At 44.6% G+C, this 23,457-nt stretch overlaps 2 protein-coding genes across 2 annotated transcripts in view; one reads left to right on the top strand and one right to left on the bottom strand.

Moving 5' to 3' along the window:
• Window positions 1–23,457, bottom strand: part of Tpgs2 (tubulin polyglutamylase complex subunit 2) — an 86,649-nt gene that overhangs the window by 32,187 nt on the left and 31,005 nt on the right. The window lies entirely within an intron of this gene.
• LOC118238346 (MLV-related proviral Env polyprotein-like) lies at window positions 8,326–10,990 on the top strand. Its single transcript, XM_035440242.1, is given in 2 exon segments — window positions 8,326–9,979; window positions 9,982–10,990. Coding segments are annotated over 2 exon segments (1,977 nt in total). The 5' UTR covers window positions 8,326–8,560; the 3' UTR covers window positions 10,540–10,990.

Below are 23,457 nucleotides of genomic sequence, written 5' to 3'. Positions count from 1 at the left end.
AAACAAACAACTATGGAAGGCTCTGGGATACAAGAAATGACAACATAGTCTGTAAGAGTCAGAGGAAGAAGATAAACACAATCTTTAGCTAGATAAGAATATCAAAAAAGTTAACAATTTGTTATATAAACTAAAGAGTTAGGTAAGTGTATATTTGAAGCCAGGGACAAACTGAGACATTAAAGGATTAAAGGATGGGGATAGGCAATACAGGGGCATGGGTGGGTGGACAACTTAGAAAATTAGTTAGCAAAGCTCAAGCTGAAGTTGGTAATATCATAGGAAGGCCAGCTTTTAAGGCTGGTCCATGGAACTCCCCTCCTCCTGGCCCCCAATATATACTTTTTAAAGCTGATAAAGCTATTGTGCTCATATGTGGCACTGAAACACTAACATGTGGGAATCTGAAATCTTGATAGCTGTGATCAATTGCTTTGCCTATATGACTAGACTCCATTAAATCGGAATTTGGTTTTTCTGTGTGTATGCTTGTATACACACTAGAGATTCGATATAGGATTTTGTGTTAGCTAAACTAGTGTTTTGTTACTGAACTACATCTCCAGAAAAGCATTGAGGGTTTTAAGCAGCATTGCTTGTATAAAAACACTACACACAATATAATCCGTGTGACCACTCACTGCAGGAAAAACTTCATAAGCTTGTGCAAGATTCTCTTGACTCTACTTGACATGTCTTTTCTTCTTACTGATTAACATAATATGAAAAAGATTGTGGGAGTACTACCATCTTTGAGTCCCATCCTTCTATTCTATCACTGAATGGCTGTTTGTGGACATGTAACAATCTTACATTAACAGTTTTGATTCAGCCTGCTTTGTGTATGCTTTTGGAAACCACAAATAATTGGGCCGGGTTTTGATCCAGATTTAAGTCTTTTGTTGATGTGTATTTATGCTAATTTTCATATATATATATATATACACACACACATATACATCCTTATATGCATATGTGTATATAAAATTTTGCTTCCAAAAATTTTTATTATTCATCTTTTAATTCATCTATTTATTTTTACATCCTGGCCACAGCCTCCCTTTATTATTCATTTTTATGTATACAGTTATTTTGCCTGCATGCATGTCTGTGCACCACATGTATGCAGTACCAGTAGAGGCCAGAAGAGGGCAGAAGATGCCCTGGTACTGGAGTTATAGGCCATTATGAGCCACTAGGTAGGTGTTGCACACCACAGTCCCCTGGAAGAGAGTTAGTACTCAACTGCTAAGCCATCTCTCTAGCCTATCGTTTTTGTTAGTTTGTTTTTGGTTTAAAACACTTGGGTAATGTATTAGTTTTCTATTGGTAAGTAATTAGCATGAATCTGTGGCTTTAAATACCGTCCTATTGGCTCACAATTCTGTAACTCAGATGACTGGGTTCTACTATCATTGCACTTGTTGCACTGTTTGCTCAGTTGTCAGCTATTGTGCTCTCATTTGGAGCATGGGGTCATCTTGTAGGCTCATTCATGTTTTTCAAAGAAGTCAGCTCTTTGTAGTTGTAGCAGGACTACCTACAGTTCCCATATTCTTAATTGCTGTTAGGACCATTATTACTGCTGTGAAGGCCTTCACTTGCTGTCAAGTGGTTCCATACATCTTTAAGTAAACAAGAGCATTACAAACCATCCCATACTTCCTATCTCTTTGACATTCCTTTTTGCTAACAGCCTATTTAAAAGGGCATCTTTGACTTAATTAAGCTTACCCAAATAAACTCCTTTTTATCATTTAACTTATCAAAGCCATTGTATTTCCTAGGCTTCACAATACTGGTGGTTCAGAGTGAGAATTCTTTTTTTTAAATTTTTTTTAAAATTTTTATTTAATTTTTACAAATTATAATTTCACATGTCAATCCCTTCTCCCTTTCCCCCTCCCCCCAATTCCTACCATCTCCTTCCCCTCCACTCCCCATAGATGGTAGAGGCCTCCACGGGGGCTCCCCAAATTCCACAACATCATCCTGGGCCAGGCCTAGGCCCTCCCCCATGTGTCCCGGATGAGAGCATACCTTCACATGGGATGGGCTCTCAAAGTCCCTTCTTTTTTTTTTTCATTCATTTATTTAGCTCATAAATAAAGTCATGAACAATTATGATACACAATACAGTATGTTCACAATGGCATGGCTAAATTAAACCAATTAACATGTTATATCACACATATTCATCATTTTTGTTTTGAGAACACTTAAAGTATACTATCTCACAACTTTTAAAATATAGCATATTGTTATTAACCATATTTATCATGCTCTCAGTAGACCTCAAGACGTCACAGAGTCCATGCCTCTTGTCCAACTGCAGTTTTATATCCTTAAACTGAAAGACCCCCTGAGCCCTCTCTTAAGTTTGCCTCCCCCTCCGGTCGGCGGCTGGTGGGGCGCGCGCGGCGATCCCCACCCCCGCTGGCCTCCACTTCCCCCGCCGCCGCACGCTTGGCCACCGGCTCCCTCCCAAGCCTTCACCCCGGCGGGGCTCGCGCCCCCGGCCTGCCCCGCCTGGCACCGCGCTCCCGCCCGATGGGAACGCTCCGTCCCAAGGTCAGCCATCTGGACGCAGAGGGAGGAACTGCCGAGTCTGTTGTACCCAAGATGAGATAGAGCCAAGGCCCTTCGCCTAATTATCAAACCTTGAGAAAATGCTCTGTACCTCATTAAATTGTCCAATAGAATCCCTGTAACTATGCTTTTCGCTTCTGCACTGTGCTTTTTGCTATATAAGGACCTCTCTCCCTTGGCTCGGCACGCTTAGCCACACAGAAGCTAAGTCGCCCCGGGTACCCGCGTCTCTAATAAAACCTCTTGCGGTTTTGCATCCAAGTCCGTGGTCTCGCTGATTCCTGGGTGCGGGTCTCCTTCTACGAAAGTACCTCTTCTGAGGTCTTTCATTTGGGGGCTTGGTCCGGGATCGAGACCCGCCCAGGGACCACCGACCCACGTTTGGGAGGTAAGTGTTGTGTGGATCCGCTGTCTTGTCTTGTCTTGTCTTGTCTGTCTGTCTGAATCCGTTTTATGAACTGCGCTTGCGTTTGTAGTACACAGCTGCGTACATTTGTATTTGGCGGCTCCGACCGCGGCTCCAGGAGACGTCCTGGTAGCGATTGAGGCCTTAGTGGGCTCACCTTTGTACTTTTGTTTTTGAGCTGAGATCTATGACTGGACATCTTCCCAGTCTCTTTGGAGAGGGTCCTCGGCTTGAGGGATTTGCAATCCTTACCGGGGATGAAGAAGGAAGGCCCCCTTCTTCGACCCCCTCTCAAATCTTACTTTCGACTCTCTGTCGAAACTGCGCAGCGAAAGCCTGTTCTGTATTGTTTAGTCTTTGTATTGTAACCATTATCTGTGTTCTACTAAGTCTAGAAACTATGGGACAAACTATCACCACTCCCTTGTCCCTAACACTCTCACACTGAAGAGATGTGCAGGATTATGCTCATAATCAATCTGTTGATGTGCGTAAACGCAAATGGATTACTCTTTGTTCCTCAGAATGGCCAACCTTTGACGTGGGCTGGCCGCGAGATGGTACCTTTAACCTCCAAACTATATTTCAGGTAAAAGAGAAGACTATGGATCCTGGACCACAGGGGCATCCCGACCAGGTGGCATACATAGTCACTTGGGAGGCCTTGGTTCAGGACCCCTCCCTGGATACGTCCTTTCCTACACCCCAAGGGCCCCCCTTCCTTCCTCCCTCTAACCGCTCCAACCGGCCCACTCCCTCAGCCCCTACCCTTTCCAATCCCCAGCTCCCTCCCCACTCCAGCCTTTACCCTACAGTGGTAAAAGACGCTAAAGCTGAAGAAAAGACGCCTAAGGTGCTTCCCCCGGAAGAAAACCTGTTGGTTGACCTACTGACTGAGGAACCCCCGCCATATCCACCACCGCCGCCCCCGCCAGAGGCAGAAGCGGCCCCCACCGCCTCGGCGGAGGCGGCCCCAGCTCCACCACCTGACCCTTCCCCAATGGCTCACCGACTAAGAGGTCGTAGGGAGCAGCCCGTTCCAGATTCAACCACTTTGCCCCTCCGAACTGGACCGAATGGCCAATCTCAATATTGGCCATTCTCAGCATCGGACCTCTATAACTGGAAAAATAACAATCCTCCTTTCTCTGCAGACCCTGTGAGGCTGACATCTCTTATGGAGTCGGTCCTCACAACTCACCAACCTACCTGGGATGATTGTCAGCAGATTTTGCAGGTCCTCTTAACCTCGGAGGAGAAGCAGCGCGTTCTATTAGAAGCACGAAAGAATGTCCCAGGAGCCAACGGGCAGCCCACCCAGCTGCCCAATGAAATCGATGCGGCTTGCCCTCTTGAAAGACCTGAATGGGATTTTACTACTGAAGCAGGTAGGACCCATCTGCATCTCTATCGCCAGTTGCTTGTAGCGGGTCTCCGGGGGGCAGGACGACGACCCACCAATTTGGCCCAGGTAAAGCAGGTGATACAGGGGGCGGAGAAATCACCCGCCACTTTTCTAGAGAGACTAAAAGAAGCATATAGAATGTATACTCCCTATGATCCGGAAGATCCAGGGCAGGCCACCAGTGTTTCTATGTCCTTTATTTGGCAGTCAGCTCCGGACATAAGAAACAAGCTCCAAAGGCTAGAAAATTTACAGGGATATACGCTCCAAGATTTGTTAAAGGAAGCAGAACGTATTTTTAATAAGAGAGAGACACAGACAGAAAGAGAAGAACGTTGGAGGAAGGAAGCCCAGGAAAGAGAGGAAAGACTGAGAAAAGAAGCAGAGGAGAAAGAGGCTGCGAGAGACCCTAAGCGGAATAGAGAGATGAGCAGGCTATTGGCCACAGTAGTGACAGGTCAGAGACAGAATAGGCAGAGGGATGGCAGAAGGGGGCCCCACTTGGACAGGGATCAATGCGCTTACTGCAAAGAAAAAGGACATTGGGCAAAAGAATGCCCTAAGAACCCCCGGGCCAAGCCTCCACGGCCAAGAACCTCTGACCTTCTAAACCTAGAAGATTAGAGAAGTCAGGGCCAGGAGCCCCCCCCCCCTGAGCCCAGGATAACACTGCAAGTCGGGGGGCATCCGGTCACCTTCCTAGTAGATACAGGGGCACAACATTCCGTTCTGAATCAGTCACCCAGACCCCTGAGTCACCGGACTGCATGGGTACAGGGGGCTACAGGCGGAGAGCAGTAACGTTGGACCACAGATCGGCAGCTCCAGCTCGCGACCGATAAAGTCATGCACTCTTTCCTCCATGTGCCTGATTGCCCCTATCCCTTACTAGGACGGGACCTATTGTCCAAACTAAAAGCTCAAATACACTTTGAGAAATCAAAAGTCAAAGTCACAGGGCCAGAAGGAATTCCCCTTACCATCTTGACAATGTCCATAGAAGATGAATATAGACTCCATGAAAAAGAGACTAACCCAGGCAACCAGGAAACCCTTGACCACTGGCTCGCGGAGTTTCCCCAAGCCTGGGCTGAGACAGGCGGGATGGGCCTTGCCATCAACCAGGCCCCAATTATAGTAACCTTAAAAGCTGCCGCCCTTCCTGCATCCGTCAAGCAGTACCCGATGCCTAAAGAGGCCCGCGAAGGAATCCGGCCACACATTAAAAGGTTACTTGAACAAGGGATTCTGACGCCCTGTAAATCTCCTTGGAATACACCCTTGTTGCCCGTCAGGAAGCCAGGAATCAATGACTATAGGCCAGTACAGGATCTGAGGGAGGTCAATAAAAGGATAGAGGACATACACCCTACTGTCCCCAACCCTTACAATTTGCTGAGTGGATTGCCACCCAACTATACCTGGTATACAGTTTTAGATCTTAAAGATGCCTTCTTCTGCCTCCACCTGCATCCCACCAGCCAACCTATATTTGCCTTTGAATGGCAGGATGCTGACCTTGGAATCTCTGGGCAGCTAACTTGGACTAGGTTACCTCAAGGGTTTAAAAACAGCCCTACCCTTTTCGGTGAAGCTTTACATCAGGACCTGGCAGGATTCCGGGTTCGGTACCCCGCGCTAATCCTCTTACAGTATGTAGATGACATCCTCTTGGCAGCCAAAACCCAGGGGGAATGTAAGGAGGGCACTCAAGCCCTCCTCCAGACTCTTGGGAGCCTAGGGTACCGAGCATCCGCCAAGAAGGCCCAGATATGTCAGAAACAGGTGACCTATTTAGGATACAAGATAAAGGATGGACGGCGATGGCTAACGGAAGCCCGTATGCGAGCCATCTTAGACATTCCCACCCCACAAAATCCCCGCCAACTAAGAGAGTTCTTGGGAACGGCAGGTTTCTGCCGCCTGTGGGTCCCCGGGTTCGCTGAAATGGCGGCTCCCCTCTACCCCCTCACTCGGCCAGGGACTGCCTTTAAATGGGAAGAGCCCCAAAGGAAAGCCTTCACCAACATCAAAAAGGCTCTCCTCGAATCACCAGCCCTGGGACTACCGGACTTAGCTAAGCCATTTGAGCTCTTTATGGACGAGAAAGAGGGCTATGCCAAGGGAGTCCTCACCCAAAAACTGGGGCCTTGGAGAAGGCCCACTGCATACCTCTCCAAGAAATTGGATCCTGTAGCATCGGGATGGCCACCCTGCCTCCGAATGATTGCCGCCATAGCCCTGCTAGTAAAAGATTCTTACAAGCTAACCTTGGGGCAGCCTTTGACCATACATGCCCCTCATGTGGTTGAGGCAGTCATCAGACAGCCTCCAGACAGATGGCTCACTAATGCCCGAATGACTCATTACCAGACTATGCTGTTGGACAAAGACCGGGTCCACTTTGGGCCTCTGGTGACTCTGAATCCAGCCACCTTGCTCCCTCTCCCAGGGGAGCCAGAGGCTCATAATTGCTTACAGGTACTGGCTGAGGCCCATGGGACGAGACCCGACCTGACTGACCAGCCTCTACCCAGCCCGGACCATATCTGGTTCACGTATGGAAGCAGCTTCTTGCATCAAGGAGAACGGAGGGCTGGTGCGGCAGTCACCTCAGAGGATCAAGTCGTCTGGGCTCAGGCACTCCGTCCTGGAACCTCCGCGCAGAGGGCGGAGCTCATTGCCCTCACGCAGGCTCTAAAATTGGCAGAAGGTAAAAGGCACACCGTGTACACAGACAGTCGTTATGCTTTCGCCACTGCACACATACATGGAGAAATTTACAGATGGAGGGGGTTGCTTACCTCAGAAGGGAAGGACATTAAGAATAAGGAGGAAATCCTCGCTCTCCTAAGAGCTCTTCATCTTCCCTCCGCCTTAATTATCATACATTGCCCCGGACATCAAAAAGGGGATTCTCTTGAAGCCAGGGGCAATCGAAGGGCAGACTTGGCTGCCCGGGAGGCGGCTCTGGCCACAGAAACCACTAACCTCCTGGCGCTAGAACCCACCAACGATCGTCCCTCCCCCTCATGGGACTACTAACAAAGAGACATCCAGACCCTAGAGAAACTGGGAGCCACCAAGGAATCAAATGGGGATTGGACTTATGGAGGAAAGACTGTCCTCCCCTACCGGGTAACTAAGTACTTAGTGACCTTTTTACATAAGATGACACATCTGAGCCCCAAGAAGATGTGAGAGCTACTCGAACGAGAAGAGGAATTCAATTTCCTTTTGGGGAAAAATGACATTTTAAAACAGGTAACTGAACAATGTGATGCGTGCGCCCGAGTCAACGCATCCAGACTGAAGCTTCCTCCCGGGAGCCGGGTCAGAGGCTACCGGCCCGGAACACATTGGGAGGTAGATTTTACTGAGATTAAACCAGGTAAATATGGATACAAGTATCTATTAGTTTTTGTAGATACCTTTTCAGGATGGGTTGAAGCCTTCCCTACTAAACATGAAACAGCCAAGATCGTTACTAAAAAATTGCTTGAAGAAATCTTTCCCCGTTATGGGATGCCTCAGGTACTGGGAACAGACAATGGGCCCGCCTTCGCCTCCCAGGTAAGTCAGTCAGTGGCCACCTTGTTGGGGATTGATTGGAAATTACATTGTGCTTACAGACCCCAAAGTTCAGGACAGGTAGAAAGGATGAATAGAACAATTAAGGAGACTTTAACAAAATTGTCGCTTGCAACTGGCACCAGAGACTGGGTCCTCCTACTCCCCCTAGCCCTCTACCGTGCTCGCAACACCCCTGGGCCACATGGGCTCACACCTTTTGAAATCCTGCATGGAGTACCTACTCCTATCATTAACTTTCTTGATCAAGATGTCTCAGATTTTGCTAACTCCCCTTCTCTCCAAGCTCATTTACAGGCCCTACAATTAGTACAGCGGGAGGTCTGGAAACCCTTTGCTCAAGCTTATAAAGACCAGAGGGACCATCCTACCATTCCCCATTCCTACCAGATCGGGGACACCGTTTGGGTCCGGCGTCACCAGACCAAGAACCTCGAACCCCGCTGGAAGGGACCCTACATCGTTTTGCTTACCACTCCCACTGCACTCAAAGTAGACGGCATTGCAGCTTGGATACATGCCTCTCATGTAAAGCCAGCCCGACCCACCGATTCAGCCACTGCATCAGAATGGACCGCACACCGCACTCAAAATCCTTTAAAGATAAGACTCTCTCGTACACCCTCCTGTTGATTGTTTGTCTGTTTACCCCCCATGCAGCAACCAACCCCCACAGGGTTTATAACATCACCTGGAAAGTAGCCAACCTAGGGACCGGGGAAGTAGCCAACCTCAGCACTTATATAGGGACTCTACACGATGGATTCCCTCCTCTCTATGTCGACCTATGTGACTTAGTGGGGTCTGATTGGGATCCCTCGGACCAGGAACCATTCCCGGGGTACGGATGCCATCACCCTGGGGGAAGGATGAGAACACGAGAAAAGGATTTTTATGTCTGCCCCGGTCATAAACCAACCGACAAATGCAGGGGGCCACAGGAGGGATATTGTGCAAGCTGGGGATGTGAGACCACAGGAGATGCTTATTGGAAACCCTCCTCCTCTTGGGACTTCATTACCCTCAAAAGGAGGGAAATCCCCGGGTACATAGAGACAGGGTCACGGAAATGTGGGCTTAAAATCTGTGGACCCTGTTATGACAGTACCAAAGGGGGAAATATTAAAGGCGCCACCCACGGAGGGAAATGCAACCCCCTCATCCTAAGGTTCACAGATGCTGGAAAAAGGACTACTTGGGATAGTCCTAAAGTTTGGGGACTCCGGCTGTACCGAGCAGGGAGAGATCTGGTTACCTTATTCTCCCTGTACAGACAAATTACTCCCCTAAGCCAACAATCAGTCGGGCCAAACCCAGTAATAGCGGACCAGAGGGCCCCAACCCAATTCCAAGTCCCTGAACCCCCTACCGTTCCTAAAGCTGTCACTCCTACCCCAGGTGCTGTTATCTTCTCCCCCTCCCCAGACGCCCTAAACATCAAAGTAACCAGTGACCCTCCAGGTACCGGAGATAGATTATTACAATTAATCCAAGGAGTTTACCAAGCCTTAAATTTTTCGGACCCCAACAAGACTCAGGAATGCTGGTTATGCCTAGTTTCCCGGCCCCCATATTATGAAGGCGTGGCAGTACAGGGCAACTACTCTAACCAGACCTCAGCACCTACCAGTTGTGGAGCTGCCATGCAGCACAAGCTCACAATATCTGAGGTCTCAGGAAAGGGGCTATGCATAGGCAGGGTTCCTCCCTCACATCAAGAATTATGTAACCAAGTAGAGCCATTATCTCAGGACAGCCGATACCTTGTTGCCCCTTATGGAACTTATTGGGCTTGCAGTACTGGTTTGACTCCCTGTGTCTCTACCACTGTTCTCAATACCACCATTGACTTTTGTATATTGATAGAACTTTGGCCCAAAGTCACATACCACCAACCTGAGTATGTTTACAGCGTACTAGGAAAATCAACCCGATATAAGAGGGAGCCAATATCCTTTACCGTGGCCCTATTATTAGGAGGGATAACAGTGGGGGCATAGCAGCCGGCATAGGGACCGGTACAGTTGCCTTACAGGGAATTAATCATTTTAAGCTTCTACAACAAGCCATGCACACAGATATCCAGGTCCTAGAAGAGTCAGTCAGTGCACTCGAGAAATCCTTAACATCACTCTCTGAGGTAGTCCTGCAGAACAGACGAGGGCTAGATTTATTATTTTTACAGGAAGGGGGGCTATGTGCTGCCCTCAAGAAAGAATGCTGCTTTTATGCAGACCACACAGGAATAGTTAGAGACAGCATGGCCAAACTTAGAGAAAGACTTAACCAGAGGCAACAGCTATTTGAGTCTCAACAGGGATGGTTCGAAGGATGGTTCGCTAAGTCCCCCTGGTTCACTACTCTTATATCCACTCTCATGGGACCTCTGATTATTCTATTTTTAATCCTTATGCTTGGTCCCTGCATTCTGAACAAGATGACTCAATTCATCAGAGAACGACTATCTGCCATACAGACCTTAGTCTTAACTCAACAATACCACCAGCTAAAACAAATAGATCCCGAATATCCAGAGACCTCTGAATGAAAGATTCCATTCAGTTACAAGAGAAATGGGGGAATGAAAGACCCCCGCCCCTGAGCCCTCTCTTAAGTTTGCCTCCCCCTCCGGTCGGCGGCTGGCGGAGCGCGCGCGGCGATCCCCACCCCCGCTGGCCTCCACTTCCCCCGCCGCCGCACGCTCGGCCACCGGCTCCCTCCCAAGCCTTCACCCCGGCGGGGCTCGCGCCCCCGGCCTGCCCCGCCTGGCACCGCGCTCCCGCCCGATGGGAACGCTCCGTCCCAAGGTCAGCCATCTGGACGCAGAGGGAGGAACTGCCGAGTCTGTTGTACCCAAGATGAGATAGAGCCAAGGCCCTTCGCCTAATTATCAAACCTTGAGAAAATGCTCTGTACCTCATTAAATTGTCCAATAGAATCCCTGTAACTATGCTTTTCGCTTCTGCACTGTGCTTTTTGCTATATAAGGACCTCTCTCCCTTGGCTCGGCACGCTTAGCCACACAGAAGCTAAGTCGCCCCGGGTACCCGCGTCTCTAATAAAACCTCTTGCGGTTTTGCATCCAAGTCCGTGGTCTCGCTGATTCCTGGGTGCGGGTCTCCTTCTACGAAAGTACCTCTTCTGAGGTCTTTTAAAACCAAGTTTCCCCATTGTTAAAAACCCACATTGAAGCCTAATAGCCGCAATACTGTTCTCTGTTCCCGTAAGTTCATCATTTGTATGGCTATTTTTTAGAATTCTTATTTTTAAAAATAGCACCATTAAGACATAATTCCCCTATTATAAAGTTCACTCTTTTAAATCACATAAAATTAGTGAGTTCAGTGTTTTAATGGGATTGTGTGTATTGTTACACTGAGAAGTAACATTTATCTATTAGCAGTCACTCCCTGAACCCTCTCTCATTAGCCTCTAGCAACCCTTAATCTACTATAGACTTCTACAACTTTGGGATCTTCATGTAAACAGAATCCCTCAAGCAAACAGAATCATTCATGCTATAACACTTTGTCCCTGGCTTCTTTCATGTTGTTTTCAAGCTGAATACCTATTACAGCCATGTGTCAGTTATCTATTGCTTTATATGACTTAAAATTTTTATTGATCCCAGTCAGGGAATCAGGTAGCTTAACTGCACATCTTCATCTATCACTCCTATCCCCAAATCCAATACCCCAGCCTCATCCCTGACCACCTGCTGTATCCTCCCTTCCTCCACTGCATCCATCTCCAGTGGATCACACAAATCTTCCCCTACTAACTTTCCTCCCCCTACTCAGAGCTTACCCCCCACCCTAACTCCAGTAGACAATCAATCCCTGCAAAACCACAGGCCATTCTGACCAGAGAAGAAGAAGAACTGCAGCTCTTCACCTATTGCTCTCCTCCAAATCCCATCCCCCCCTTGGGGGTGAACTGCATGGTGACCATCGATGCATTCTGACTTTGGGGACCACAATTCTCCAGCACCTTTTACTCTCATTTTTAATGGTTCCCACTATGTGTTATGGGAGTTCCCTTATGCCTTTCCCTTGGAAAATTTTGTGCAAGCATTGAAGGATGAAAATGTATACAAGATAGCCTCTTTAAACAAAATAATTCTTTGGAAAAAATTCGCACCACCATGGAACCATGTAGCATGACCTGCCTACTCCCACACAAGTTTAACACCACGCTGTTAGAAAATTTAGAAAGTAAAATATGCTTGATAAATAAGGTATATTTTATAATCAAGATTTATGAATTCCTAAGGTCTACTCAGGTTCACAGTAATATTTGTATAGTTTCATTTTTGTTCACTTTTAAGCTTTAACTACTTGGATAAACTAAACCATACCAAAAAACTGCAATATTCTATAATGGAATGTCTGAACTCCCAAGGCCATTCTGCTCTCTTTCTGCCATTTGTCTGATGAGGCAGGTCTCGGTCTGTCTCTCTCTCTCCCTCCCTCTCTCTGTCTCTCTATCTCTGTCTGTCTCTCTCTCTTTCTTTCTCTCGCTCTCTCTCTCTCCTTTTCCCCAATAAAACTTTCCAAATAACCTCCGTCTGCCTGGCGTGTTTGTCCTGCCATCAGCCAAGGTCCCCTTCAAACCATTTCATAACATTGGTGTTGTGAAAATCTCATCAGGCTCTCTGCTGCCTGCTGGCAGTCTGAGGAGCACCAGGGATCTTGGAACGTTTCAATTTGGTCGCTTTTCCAACTAAAGATCACTGGAATTGGTAAGGGCCCTTCCCCTGGTCATGCTTCCGCTGACTGAGGATTCGTTCTGTTTGGCTTGTTCTGCTGTTTGGCTTGTTTGAAAGTCCCAGTACTGGACAACCACAGTCTTTTTGTGCCCATATCCCTTCATGTTGCTGTACCTACGTGATGATGTAAGGTGTACCCACACACTCTCCACAGTCCCTGGACCTATCAGTCTACCCAGGGGCCAGTCTTGGTCCATGCTGTGTCTCTAGGACTCTGGAATGCAGCCTTTGGACCTTATCCCTACCTTATTCATGGACTATGCCTACTGTTATGATAAACGAGGTGGAGAGACAAACATGCCAGGCAGCCAGAGCTTAAGTGAGAAGTTTTATTAGAAAGGGGAGGGAAGGGGGAAGGAAAAAGAAAAAAGGTAAAGAGACACAGAGGACAGAAGAGAAGAGGAAAACAGGAAAAGTCCTTTCTGCCCCAGGGGAACAGCGGGAAAGACAGTGTAAGTGAGCGGGGGTCTTTCTTTTAAAGGGGTCCTTTGCGCCTGTGTGCAGAATAAGCAACCATGGAGCCTTGGGATGACTAGGGCACTACCTGAGTGCATTCTGGTGGCAGGGGCAGGCCAGCATAATGCCTGAGTCCTTATACCTACCCCAATAGATACCCTGTCATTTCAAGGGACTTTTCTGCTAGCAATCCAATAGTTGGAAATGTATACACTACTGCCCCAAGACTTTTCTGTTCTTTGACCCTGTTTCCTTGTCTATCTACCTCTTGTTTCCAGTGTGTGGTCTAGCCACACTGAGACTCTCCTGCCTGCTGCAGTGGCCTCTTGCACCTCTCCCATACCTCCCTGTTCTCTTCATCTGACTGTGTAGTCTGCCTCTTGTTCCTGGCATCTTCAGCCCCTGCCGAGGGAGGCCCTTTTTACCATCTGGCTGCACCACTACCCTGTTTGCCCTCCATGCAGATGCCAGTGGTGGTGATGCCCGCCTCGTACTTGAAGCACGCTGGGCTGATACTAACAGCGCTTGGCTGGGGATGTTTGGGAAGAGTTTTCTGGTTTCTTATCTGTTTCATTTTTATGAAAAAATGATGTGTTATGGTGTGGCCACACATGTGCATGATTCTGAATGCCTGTGTCCTGTATGTGTATTTTGCAACCATGTGACCTGGATTGTGGGCAGGGCTATCTTTGCTAAGGGTGACCATACAACTACTGCCATTTTGCTTGAGAATAAAAGAGATACTTAACAGTTATTTTTTATCAAGGGCAAGACAGACAGGTCAGATGACCTAGCTGCAGGCCCAATTGGTCCTGCCAAACTTGGTTCCTCCCTGCATTGCACCAGCAGCCTAGCACAACCTCTGCCTTCCACAAGCAAGCCTTGGACATGTGCAACCTTTAATAGCACCCACCAGGCAGAGTTCATTCTCTTTGCCTTTTTATTTCTTTTTGCCTTTTACTTCTTTGTCTCTAATATTATTCTTCTGATACTGGCTCTGTTGCATGGGGCATGACTGCAGAGTGGGGTGCCTTTTCAGGGCCTGCCAGGGAACCCATTGCACGCAAGAACCCTATTTGCCTGATCCATTGGCAGGGGAACTGCTCTCTTCACCTGCAGCAAATTTGCTTTCTTGTTCACTGGCGGTTTTGCCTTTAATCTTGCTCAACACCCACCAGCTTTCCCTTTCTTTTAACTTACTCAATACATATGATTTCTTAAACAGGAGAGAGAGAGTGTGTGTGTGTGTGTATGAATGTGAGTTAGCTTTAACTCTCTGAGTATGCGTATCTCCTTCTAGACTAAGGAAACAAGTCTCAAATATTTTAAATTGTTACATACTTTTAAATGGTGATAAGAATTCAAGGTTAATACTAGGTGTTTGTGGTGCACACCTTTAATCCCAGCACTTGGGAGGCAGAGGCAGGCGGGTCTTTGTGAGTTCAAAGCAAGCCTGGTCTACAGAGTGAGTTCCAGGACAGGCTCCAACCAAAGCTACAGAGAAACCTTGTCTTGAAAGAAAGAGAGAGAGAGAGAGAGAGAGAGAGAGAGAGAGAGAGAGAGAGAGAGAGAGAGAATTTAAGGTTATAAAGGGCTATTTTAGATTAACAAAAGCTAAGTACTTTTGTCTTTGCCAAGGGTTCAACACCAAGTTTTTAGAGAATTTAAATAATAACCTAGGGTTGATACACACAAAATGGCTATCTTGACTTCCTTTCTGAGCTCATTAAAAGGCTTTATTTTGACACTAAAGGAGCTTCAATTCAAAACCATTATTTTTAAGGCTAAACCTGATAGGAATGTAATGTAAGGTCCCAATCTTATAAAAGCTGCCAACCTATTGTAGACTGTTGAGGAATACAAAAGTCATCTTACAAATTATCAAGCTCTTTACTTACGGTCATGCTGGGTACTGATGCAATAAACTACAGGAATAGGTCTTTTCTAATTGTCTATGTTTTCAGAGTTAAGCTTAAAGACAAGTAACTAAAGACAAAGTTTGTTTACTCAGATACACCCAACAGAAAGTCCTCAAATGCTTAGAGATCTGCAGAATATGGCATTTAAAGTGTTTTATTAAAAAGCTTTCTATAACAGAGAGACATGCCAGCTCCTGGCAGCACTCCTACCTTCTCCAAAGATGTTTGGGCACAGAAGAAACTCCACTTGCAACTTGTTTCATAAGTGGCAGCACTAGCCACTGAGCACACTGTCTTTTATCTCAACTGCTGCAAAGACCTCTCCAGACCGTGGACAACAGGACCACTGGGGAATTGACTGCCTCGAGTTGCCTAGGCCAACAGTAGGCTGGTTTTCCTACAAACTCCTAATCCACAGGATCTTATGAAGCCTGGCAGGCCACTTGCTAACATCAGAAGGGAAGCCTCTACCCTCAACAACTATGGAGGACCCTGGGAGTGGCTGTTCAGGCAGTCAGCTAGAAAGTCTCTGTCATTTTTCAATCATTAATTCAGTTAACACTTATCCTTCTTAAGAATTCTGATGCTTTTGATGACTGGTAGCTTTGCCAGCTTTAAAGCAACAGCTAAGGCTTTACTTGCTTTATCAGTTCTCTGTGCAAAATTTCAAGTCACAACCCTCACTCTCCTAAAGCCAATACTAAGTTTACCTCATTACCAGATGCAAAAGAGGGATAGACTCATGAAACGGATTTCAGTATAACTTCTTACCATTCTTTTGTTTAAATAAAAGGTGTTGTAAGATAGAAAGCTTAGGATGTGAGGATCTAAGAATATTTCAGGGTCTAAGAAAGTGACTTAAGGTGTGCAAATGCAAGTTATCAGATCTCTCTCATGCTACTGTTCATAGTCTTAACATTAATCAATAAAGTTCAAATAAGCTATTATTCCAACTCTGGCAGAGTACAAAATATACTATACTACTACACGATCATAACTGCAAGATCAAGATTTTAAATTCCCTTTGGTCATTTTCTAACTATAGACTTAAAGAGTGGTTTACATTGTGCTAAAAATATCTGTCAGTTTTCCAGATGGAAGGAAGAGTATTAATGCTTTCAACCAAAATCATTTCTGACATGAATATACTACTTTTCTATAATAAAAATTTCAATACAGATTATAAACAGCAAAAATACTAGTGTGTCTAAAATTTATCTTTTCACAAACTCAAAAGAATTCTTATAAGTTGCAGGAAGTTGAATTGATTAACCTTGAGCAGGTCAGATACATTCCTCCTCAATTACCAGGTCCTAAACAGCCTAAGCCCCCCACCTTTCCCTGGTCCTGACATCTTCCCTGTCAATGATCAGGACCTAAGAAAAAAATTTTTCCCTAAACTAAAGCCTTGTCCTCTGCTCTGCCAACATCTTGTCAGTTCTAAGAGGTGCCAGAGAGTTCCATAGAGCCTAGACAGCAATCAACAATCAACTACCCCAGGATGTGGCAGCACCCCAGCTTTCTCAGGTCCCCCAAGGATGGTTGACAAGCCCCAGTTCAGCAGTCTCGAGAACTCGGCGCCTGCATTCCCCTAACCTGACACACCTAATACCTCACCTTTTTAATAAAAAAAAGGGAGGAATGTTATAATCTAGGTAAATCTATCCCCACCCCTTGGGGACCTGGCAGAGTGTGCTACCTTTGCACAAGGCAAGCAGTGCCCTGGCTTTGTAAGCAGGTGTGAAGATCACCTTAAGAGGAAAACTCCACCCACTTCTGCTCTCTTTCCGCCATTTCTCTGAGGAGGCAGGTAGGTCGCTGTCTGTGTTTCTTTCTCATTCTCTCCCTTCCTCTCTTTCCCCAATAAATTTAACCCCAATAAACTTCCCACATAAGCTTTGTTTGCAGTTCTGTCTGTCTGTCCCTCACCTACCATGGGATCCACCAAAGGTCCCATGCCATGCCACATAACACAGGCATTTAGGTATTGAAGATACTAGAGATACCTTGGTCAATGAAAATGTTAAATCAAAAAAGAAAAAAAGAAAAGTGGTCTCCTGTGCCAATGAGTTTTGTGGATCGCCATATATATGGATTTATTTGCAATCATCTGCATGTTAATATCCAGTTATGCCAGTACCATTTGTTAAAGAGGTTTTCCTTTTTCCGGTCTACCATTTTGACTTCTTTGTCAAAAATCAGGTGTTCATAGGTATGTGTATTTACATCAGGGTTTTCAATTTGATTCCACTTGTCTGTTTTTATGCCAATATCAAGATGTTTTTATTACTATAGCTCTAGAGTAGAGTTTGAAGTCAGAGACGGCGATGACTCCAGAAGTTCCTTTATTGTACAGGACCGTTTTAGTTTTTGTTTTTCCATATGAACTTGAGTATTGTTCTTTCAAGGTCTGTGAACAATTGTGTTGGGATTTTGATGGGGAATGCATTGGATCTGTAGATTGTAGCCTGGAAATCATTGGCACAGGGGACCATTTCCTAAATATAACAACAGTAGCACAGACACTGAAAGCAACAATCAATAAATGGGACCTCTTGAAACTGAAAAGCTTCTGTAAGACAAAGGACACTGTCAATAAGACAAAATGACAGCCTACAAAATGGGAAAAGATCTTCACCAACCCCACTTCTGACAGAGGCCTGATCTCCAAAATATATAAAGACCTAAAGAAACTAGATACCAAATGATCCAACTTAAAAATGGGGTACAGAGGCCGCCGCCGACTGACCTGGAACTAGGTGAGTGAGTTCCTGCCCGCTCCCGACCCCAGGCCAGAACACCCCGACCACCCCCATCCCCCCCACTCCCGCCTGTGCCTGCTGGCTTGGGCCAGACACGCCCAGGCAGGGAGGAGCTCCCTGCGCCCCAAATCTGGTAGCACCCCACTCTTCCATTCCGCCGAACGACCGAGGAACTAGGAACCAGTGAGGAGACTACCAGGAGCGTTGAGATCATCTAGAGTTGTGGACATTGAATTCCTAGCCCCCACACACCACTGGGCCACAAGAGGAGATAGAGAGAACCCACCCGCACCCACTAAAAGAAGATATGGGGAGAAGACAGAATAAGATTTCACTCAACAACAGAAAGACCAATATGACACCACCAGAATCTAGGGACTGCACTCCAGCAAGAGATGAAAAGCCCAACACAGAGCATGAAGATGAGATGGACCTCAAAAATTATCTCAGCAAGTTGATAGAGACCTTTAAAGAGGAAACAAGAAAATCCCTTAAAGAAATAGAAGAGAAAGCAAACAAAAAATTAAATGAATTGGAGGAAAAGACAAACCAAAAAATTCAAGAAATAAATAAATCTCTTAAAGAATCTAAAGAAAGCCAAGAAAAAACATCCAAGCAAGTGAAGGAAGCTCTTGAAATAGTTCAAAGCATGAAAGCTGAAATACACACAATAAAGAAAACACAGAATGAGACCATGTTGGAAATGGAAAGGTTGGATAAATGATCAGGAACTAAAGATGTAAGTATATCCAACAGGATTCAAGAGATGGAAGAGAGAATCTCAGCTACTGAAGACTTGCTAGAGGATATACATTCATCAACCAAAGAGAACCTCAAGTCCAACAAAACCCTAACACAAAATATCCAGGAAATATGGGACACCGTAAAAAGGCCAAACCTAAGAATAATAGGTGTAGAAGAAGGTGAAGAAACACTGCTCAAAGGTACAGAAAACATATTCAACAAAATCATAGAAGAAAACTTCCCCAACCTACAGAAGGATATGCCTATGAAAGTACAAGAAGCTTACAGGACACCAAACAGACTGGACCACAAAAAGAAGTCGCCCTGACACATAATAATCAAAACACCAAATCTACAGAATAAAGAGAAAATATTAAGAGCAGCAAAGGAAAAAGGCCAAGTAACATATAAAGGCAAACCAATCAGAATCACACCCGACTTCTCAATGGAAACTCTGAAAGCCAGAAGGTCTTGGATAGATACCCTACAAGCACTAAGGGAGCATGGATGTCAACCCAGACTACTGTACCCAGCAAAACTTTCAATCACTATAGATGGAGAAAACAAGATATTCCACGACAAAAACAGATTTAAACAATACATATCCACAAATCCAGCATTACAGAAGGCTCTGGAAGGAAAATTCCAAACCAACGAACATAACTACACTCACAAAAACACTGGCAGTAGTTAATCTAATTTCACCAAACACAAAAAGAAACAGGAGGGCAAAATCCACACGCAATGATACCACCAACAATAAATCCAAAACAAAGAAGAACCTATGAACAATGGACATTATTATCCCTAAATGTCAATGGTCTTAACTTACCCATAAAAAGATATAGGCTAACAGAATGGATACGAAGACAGAATCCATCCTTTTGCTGTGAACAAGAAACACACCTCAACTTCAAAGACAGAGTAAAAGGATGGGAAAACATTTTCCAATCAAATGGGCTCAAGAAACAAGCTGGGGTAGCAATCCTAATATCTAACAAATTAGACTTTAAACTGAAAGCAATCAAAAGAGATAAAGAAGGGCATTTCATACTCATCACAGGAAAAGTCCATCAAGATGAAGTCTCAATCCTGAACATCTATGCCCCTAATATGAAAGCATCCACTTTTGTAAAAGAAACATTACTAAAGCTCAAACCACACATAAAACCACACACACTTATAGTAGGAGACTTCAACACCCCCCTTACACCATTGGACAGAACTACTAGACAGAAACTTAACAAAGAAACAAAGGATCTGAAAGAAGTTATGACACAACTGGGTTTAACAGATATCTATAGAACATTCCATCCAAACACAAAAGAATATACCTTCTTCTCAGTGCCACATGGAACCTTCTCAAAAATTGACCACATAGTTGGCAGCAAAGCAAACCTCCACAGGTACAAAAGTATTGAAATAACCCCCTGTATCTTATCAGACCACCATGCATTAAAGCTAGAATTCAACAGCAATACGAATTGCAGAAAACCTACATTTGCTTGGAAAATGAATAACTCCCAATTGCACCATTCCTGGGTTGAGGAAGAAATAAAAAAAGAAATTAAAGACTTCCTAGAATTTAATGAGAATGTAGACACAACATACCCGAACTTATGGGACACCCTGAAAGCAGTGCTAAGAGGGAAGTTCATAGCACTAAGTGCTCACATGAAGAAACTGGAGGAAAGTCACATTAGAGAATTGACAGAACAACTGAAAGCTTTAGAGCAAGAAGAAGCAAACACACCAAGGAGGAGTAGACGCCAGGAAATAATCAACCTGAGAGCCGAAATCAACAAAGTAGAAACTAGGAAAACAGTACAAAGAATCAATGAAACAAAGAGTTGGTTCTTTGAGAAGATCAATAAGATAGACAAACCTCTAGCCAAACTAACCAAAAGGCAGAGAGAGAGCATGCTAATTAACAAAATCAGAAATGAAAAGGGAGATATAACAACGGACACTGAGGAAATCCAGAGAATCTTTAGGTCATACTTTGAAAACCTGTATTCCACAAAATTGGAAAATCTAGAGGAAATGGACAACTTTCTGGATAAATATCATTTACCAAAATTAAATCAAGATCAGATAAACAGTTTAAATCGAACTATAACCCCTAATGAGATAGAAGCAGTAATCAAAAGCCTCCCAACCAAAAAAAGCCCAGGGCCAGATGGCTTCACTGCAGAATTCTACCAGAAATTCAAACAAGAGCTAATTCCAGTACTCCTCAAACTGTTCCACACAATAGAAGCAGATGGGATATTGCCAAACTCTTTCTACGAGGCTACAATCACTTTGATACCCAAGCCACACAAAGATATGACTAAGAAAGAGAACTACAGACCGATATCCCTCATGAACATCATGCTAAAATACTCAATAAAATATTGGCTAATCGAATCCAAGAACATATCAGAAAAATCATCCACCACGATCAAGTAGGCTTCATCCCAGGGATGCAAGGATGGTTCAACATACGAAAATCCATCAATGTAATCCACCATATAAACAAACTGAAAAAGAAAAACCACATGATCATCTCACTAGATGCTGAAAAAGCCTTTGACAAAATCCAACATCCCTTCATGATAAAGATCTTGGAGAGAACAGGAATAACAGGAACATATCTAAACATGATAAACGCAATATACACCAAACCAATAGCCAACATCAAACTAAATGGAGAGAAACTCAAAGCGTTTCCTCTAAAATCAGGAACAAGACAAGGCTGTCCACTCTCTCCATATCTCTTCAATATTGTACTTGAAGTTCTGGCTATAAGCAATAAGACAAGAAAAGGGGATCAAAGGGATACAAATTGGAAAGGAAGAAGTCAAACTTTCACTATTTGCAGACGACATGATAGTCTACATTAGTGACCCGAAAAACTCTCCAGGAAACTGCTACGGCTGATAAACACCTTCAGCAAGGTAGCAGGATACAAAATTAACTCAAAAAAATCAGTAGCCCTACTATATACAGATGATAAATCCAATGAGAAAGAAATCAGGGAAACATCACCTTTCACAATATCCACAAGCAACATAAAATATCTGGGGGTAACACTAACCAAAAAAGTGAAAGACCTGTACAATAAGAACTTTGAGACTTTAAAGAAAGAAATTAAAGAAGATACCAGAAAATGGAAAGATCTCCCATGCTCTTGGATAGGTAGAATTAACATAGTAAAAATGGCAATCCTGCCAAAAGCAATCTACAGATTCAATGCAATCCCCATCAAAATCCCAACACAGTTTTTCACAGACATTGAAAGAACAATACTCAACTTTATATGGAAAAATAAAAAGCCCAGGATAGCCAAAACAACTCTTTACAATAAAGGATCTTCTGGAGGCATCACCATCCCCGACTTCAAGCTCTACTATAGAGCCATAGTTCTGAAAACAGCTTGGTATTGGCACAAAAATAGACTGATAGACCAATGGAATCAAATTGAAAACCCTGATATCGACCCACGCACCTATGGATACCTTATTTTTGACAAAGGTGCTAAATCTATACAATGGAAAAAAGATAGCATCTTCAACAAATGGTGCTGGTACAATTGGATTCGGACATGCAGAAAATTACAGATAGATCCATACCTGTCACCATGCACAAAACTTAAGTGCAAATGGATCAAAGATCTCAGCATAAATCCAGCCACACTGAATCTTCTAGAAGAGAAAGTGGGAACTACCCTTGAACAAATTGGCACAGGAGACCACTTCCTGAACATTACGCCAGTAGCACAGACACTGAGGTCTGCAATTAATAAATGGGACCTCCTGAAACTGAGAAGCTTCTGCAAGGCAAAGGAAACAGTCAGTAGGATAAAACGACCACCCACAGAATGGGAAAAGATCTTCACCGATCCCACATCTGACAGAGGACTGATTTCCAAAATATATAAGGAGCTCAAGAAGCTAGCCACCAAAACACCAAACAATGAAATTAAAAAGTGGGGTGCAGAACTAAATAGGGAATTCTCAACAGAGGAATCTGAAATGGCTGAAAGATACTTAACAAAGTGCTCAAAATCATTGGCCATCAGAGAAATGCAACTCAAAACAACTCTGAGATACCATCTCACGCCTGTCAGAATGGCTAAAATAAAAAATACCAATGACAATCTATGCTGGAGAGGATGTGGAGAAAAAGGAACACTCCTCCATTGCTGGTGGGAGTGCGAACTTGTAAGACCACTCTGGAAATCAGTATGGCGGTTGCTCAGAAAAATGGGAATCAGTCTACCTCAAGATCCAGCAATTCCTCTCTTGGGTATATACCCAAATAGGGCATGTACTTACAACAAGGACATTTGTTCAACCATGTTCATAGCAGCATTGTTTGTAATAGCCAGAACCTGGAAGCAACCTAGATGCCCCTCTACTGAAGAATGGATTGAGAAAATGTGGCACATCTATACAATGGAGTACTACTCAGCAGAAAAAAGCAACGGAATCTTGAAATTCACAGGCAAATGGATGGAACTAGAGGAAACCATCCTGAGTGAGGTAACCCAGTCACAAAAAGACAAACAAGGTATGTCTCTTCATTTCCTAGTCCCTATTCAATTAAATCGATGCTGGATTTAGAGTTGGATTTGGCTTTCCTACTCTAAAATCCAAGCATGTTATTTAACAACATTTAAAAGTTTCTGTGTTATATCAAGAAGCCAATTGCTATAATACAGAATAAATGAATAAGAGGACTATCTTTGTTTTTCTTGGCTTTTCTTTTACACCCTCTCATAATCGTTGTTAGTCAAGGTTCGTCAAGGTACCTTTCCCGGTACACATACATGA

The sequence above is a fragment of the Cricetulus griseus genome, chromosome 2, assembly GCF_003668045.3.
Source record: "Cricetulus griseus strain 17A/GY chromosome 2, alternate assembly CriGri-PICRH-1.0, whole genome shotgun sequence".
Taxonomy (NCBI): Eukaryota; Metazoa; Chordata; class Mammalia; order Rodentia; family Cricetidae; genus Cricetulus; species Cricetulus griseus.
The sequence above is the reverse complement of the archived record's forward strand: the minus strand, read 5'-3'. Positions and strand labels throughout refer to the sequence as shown.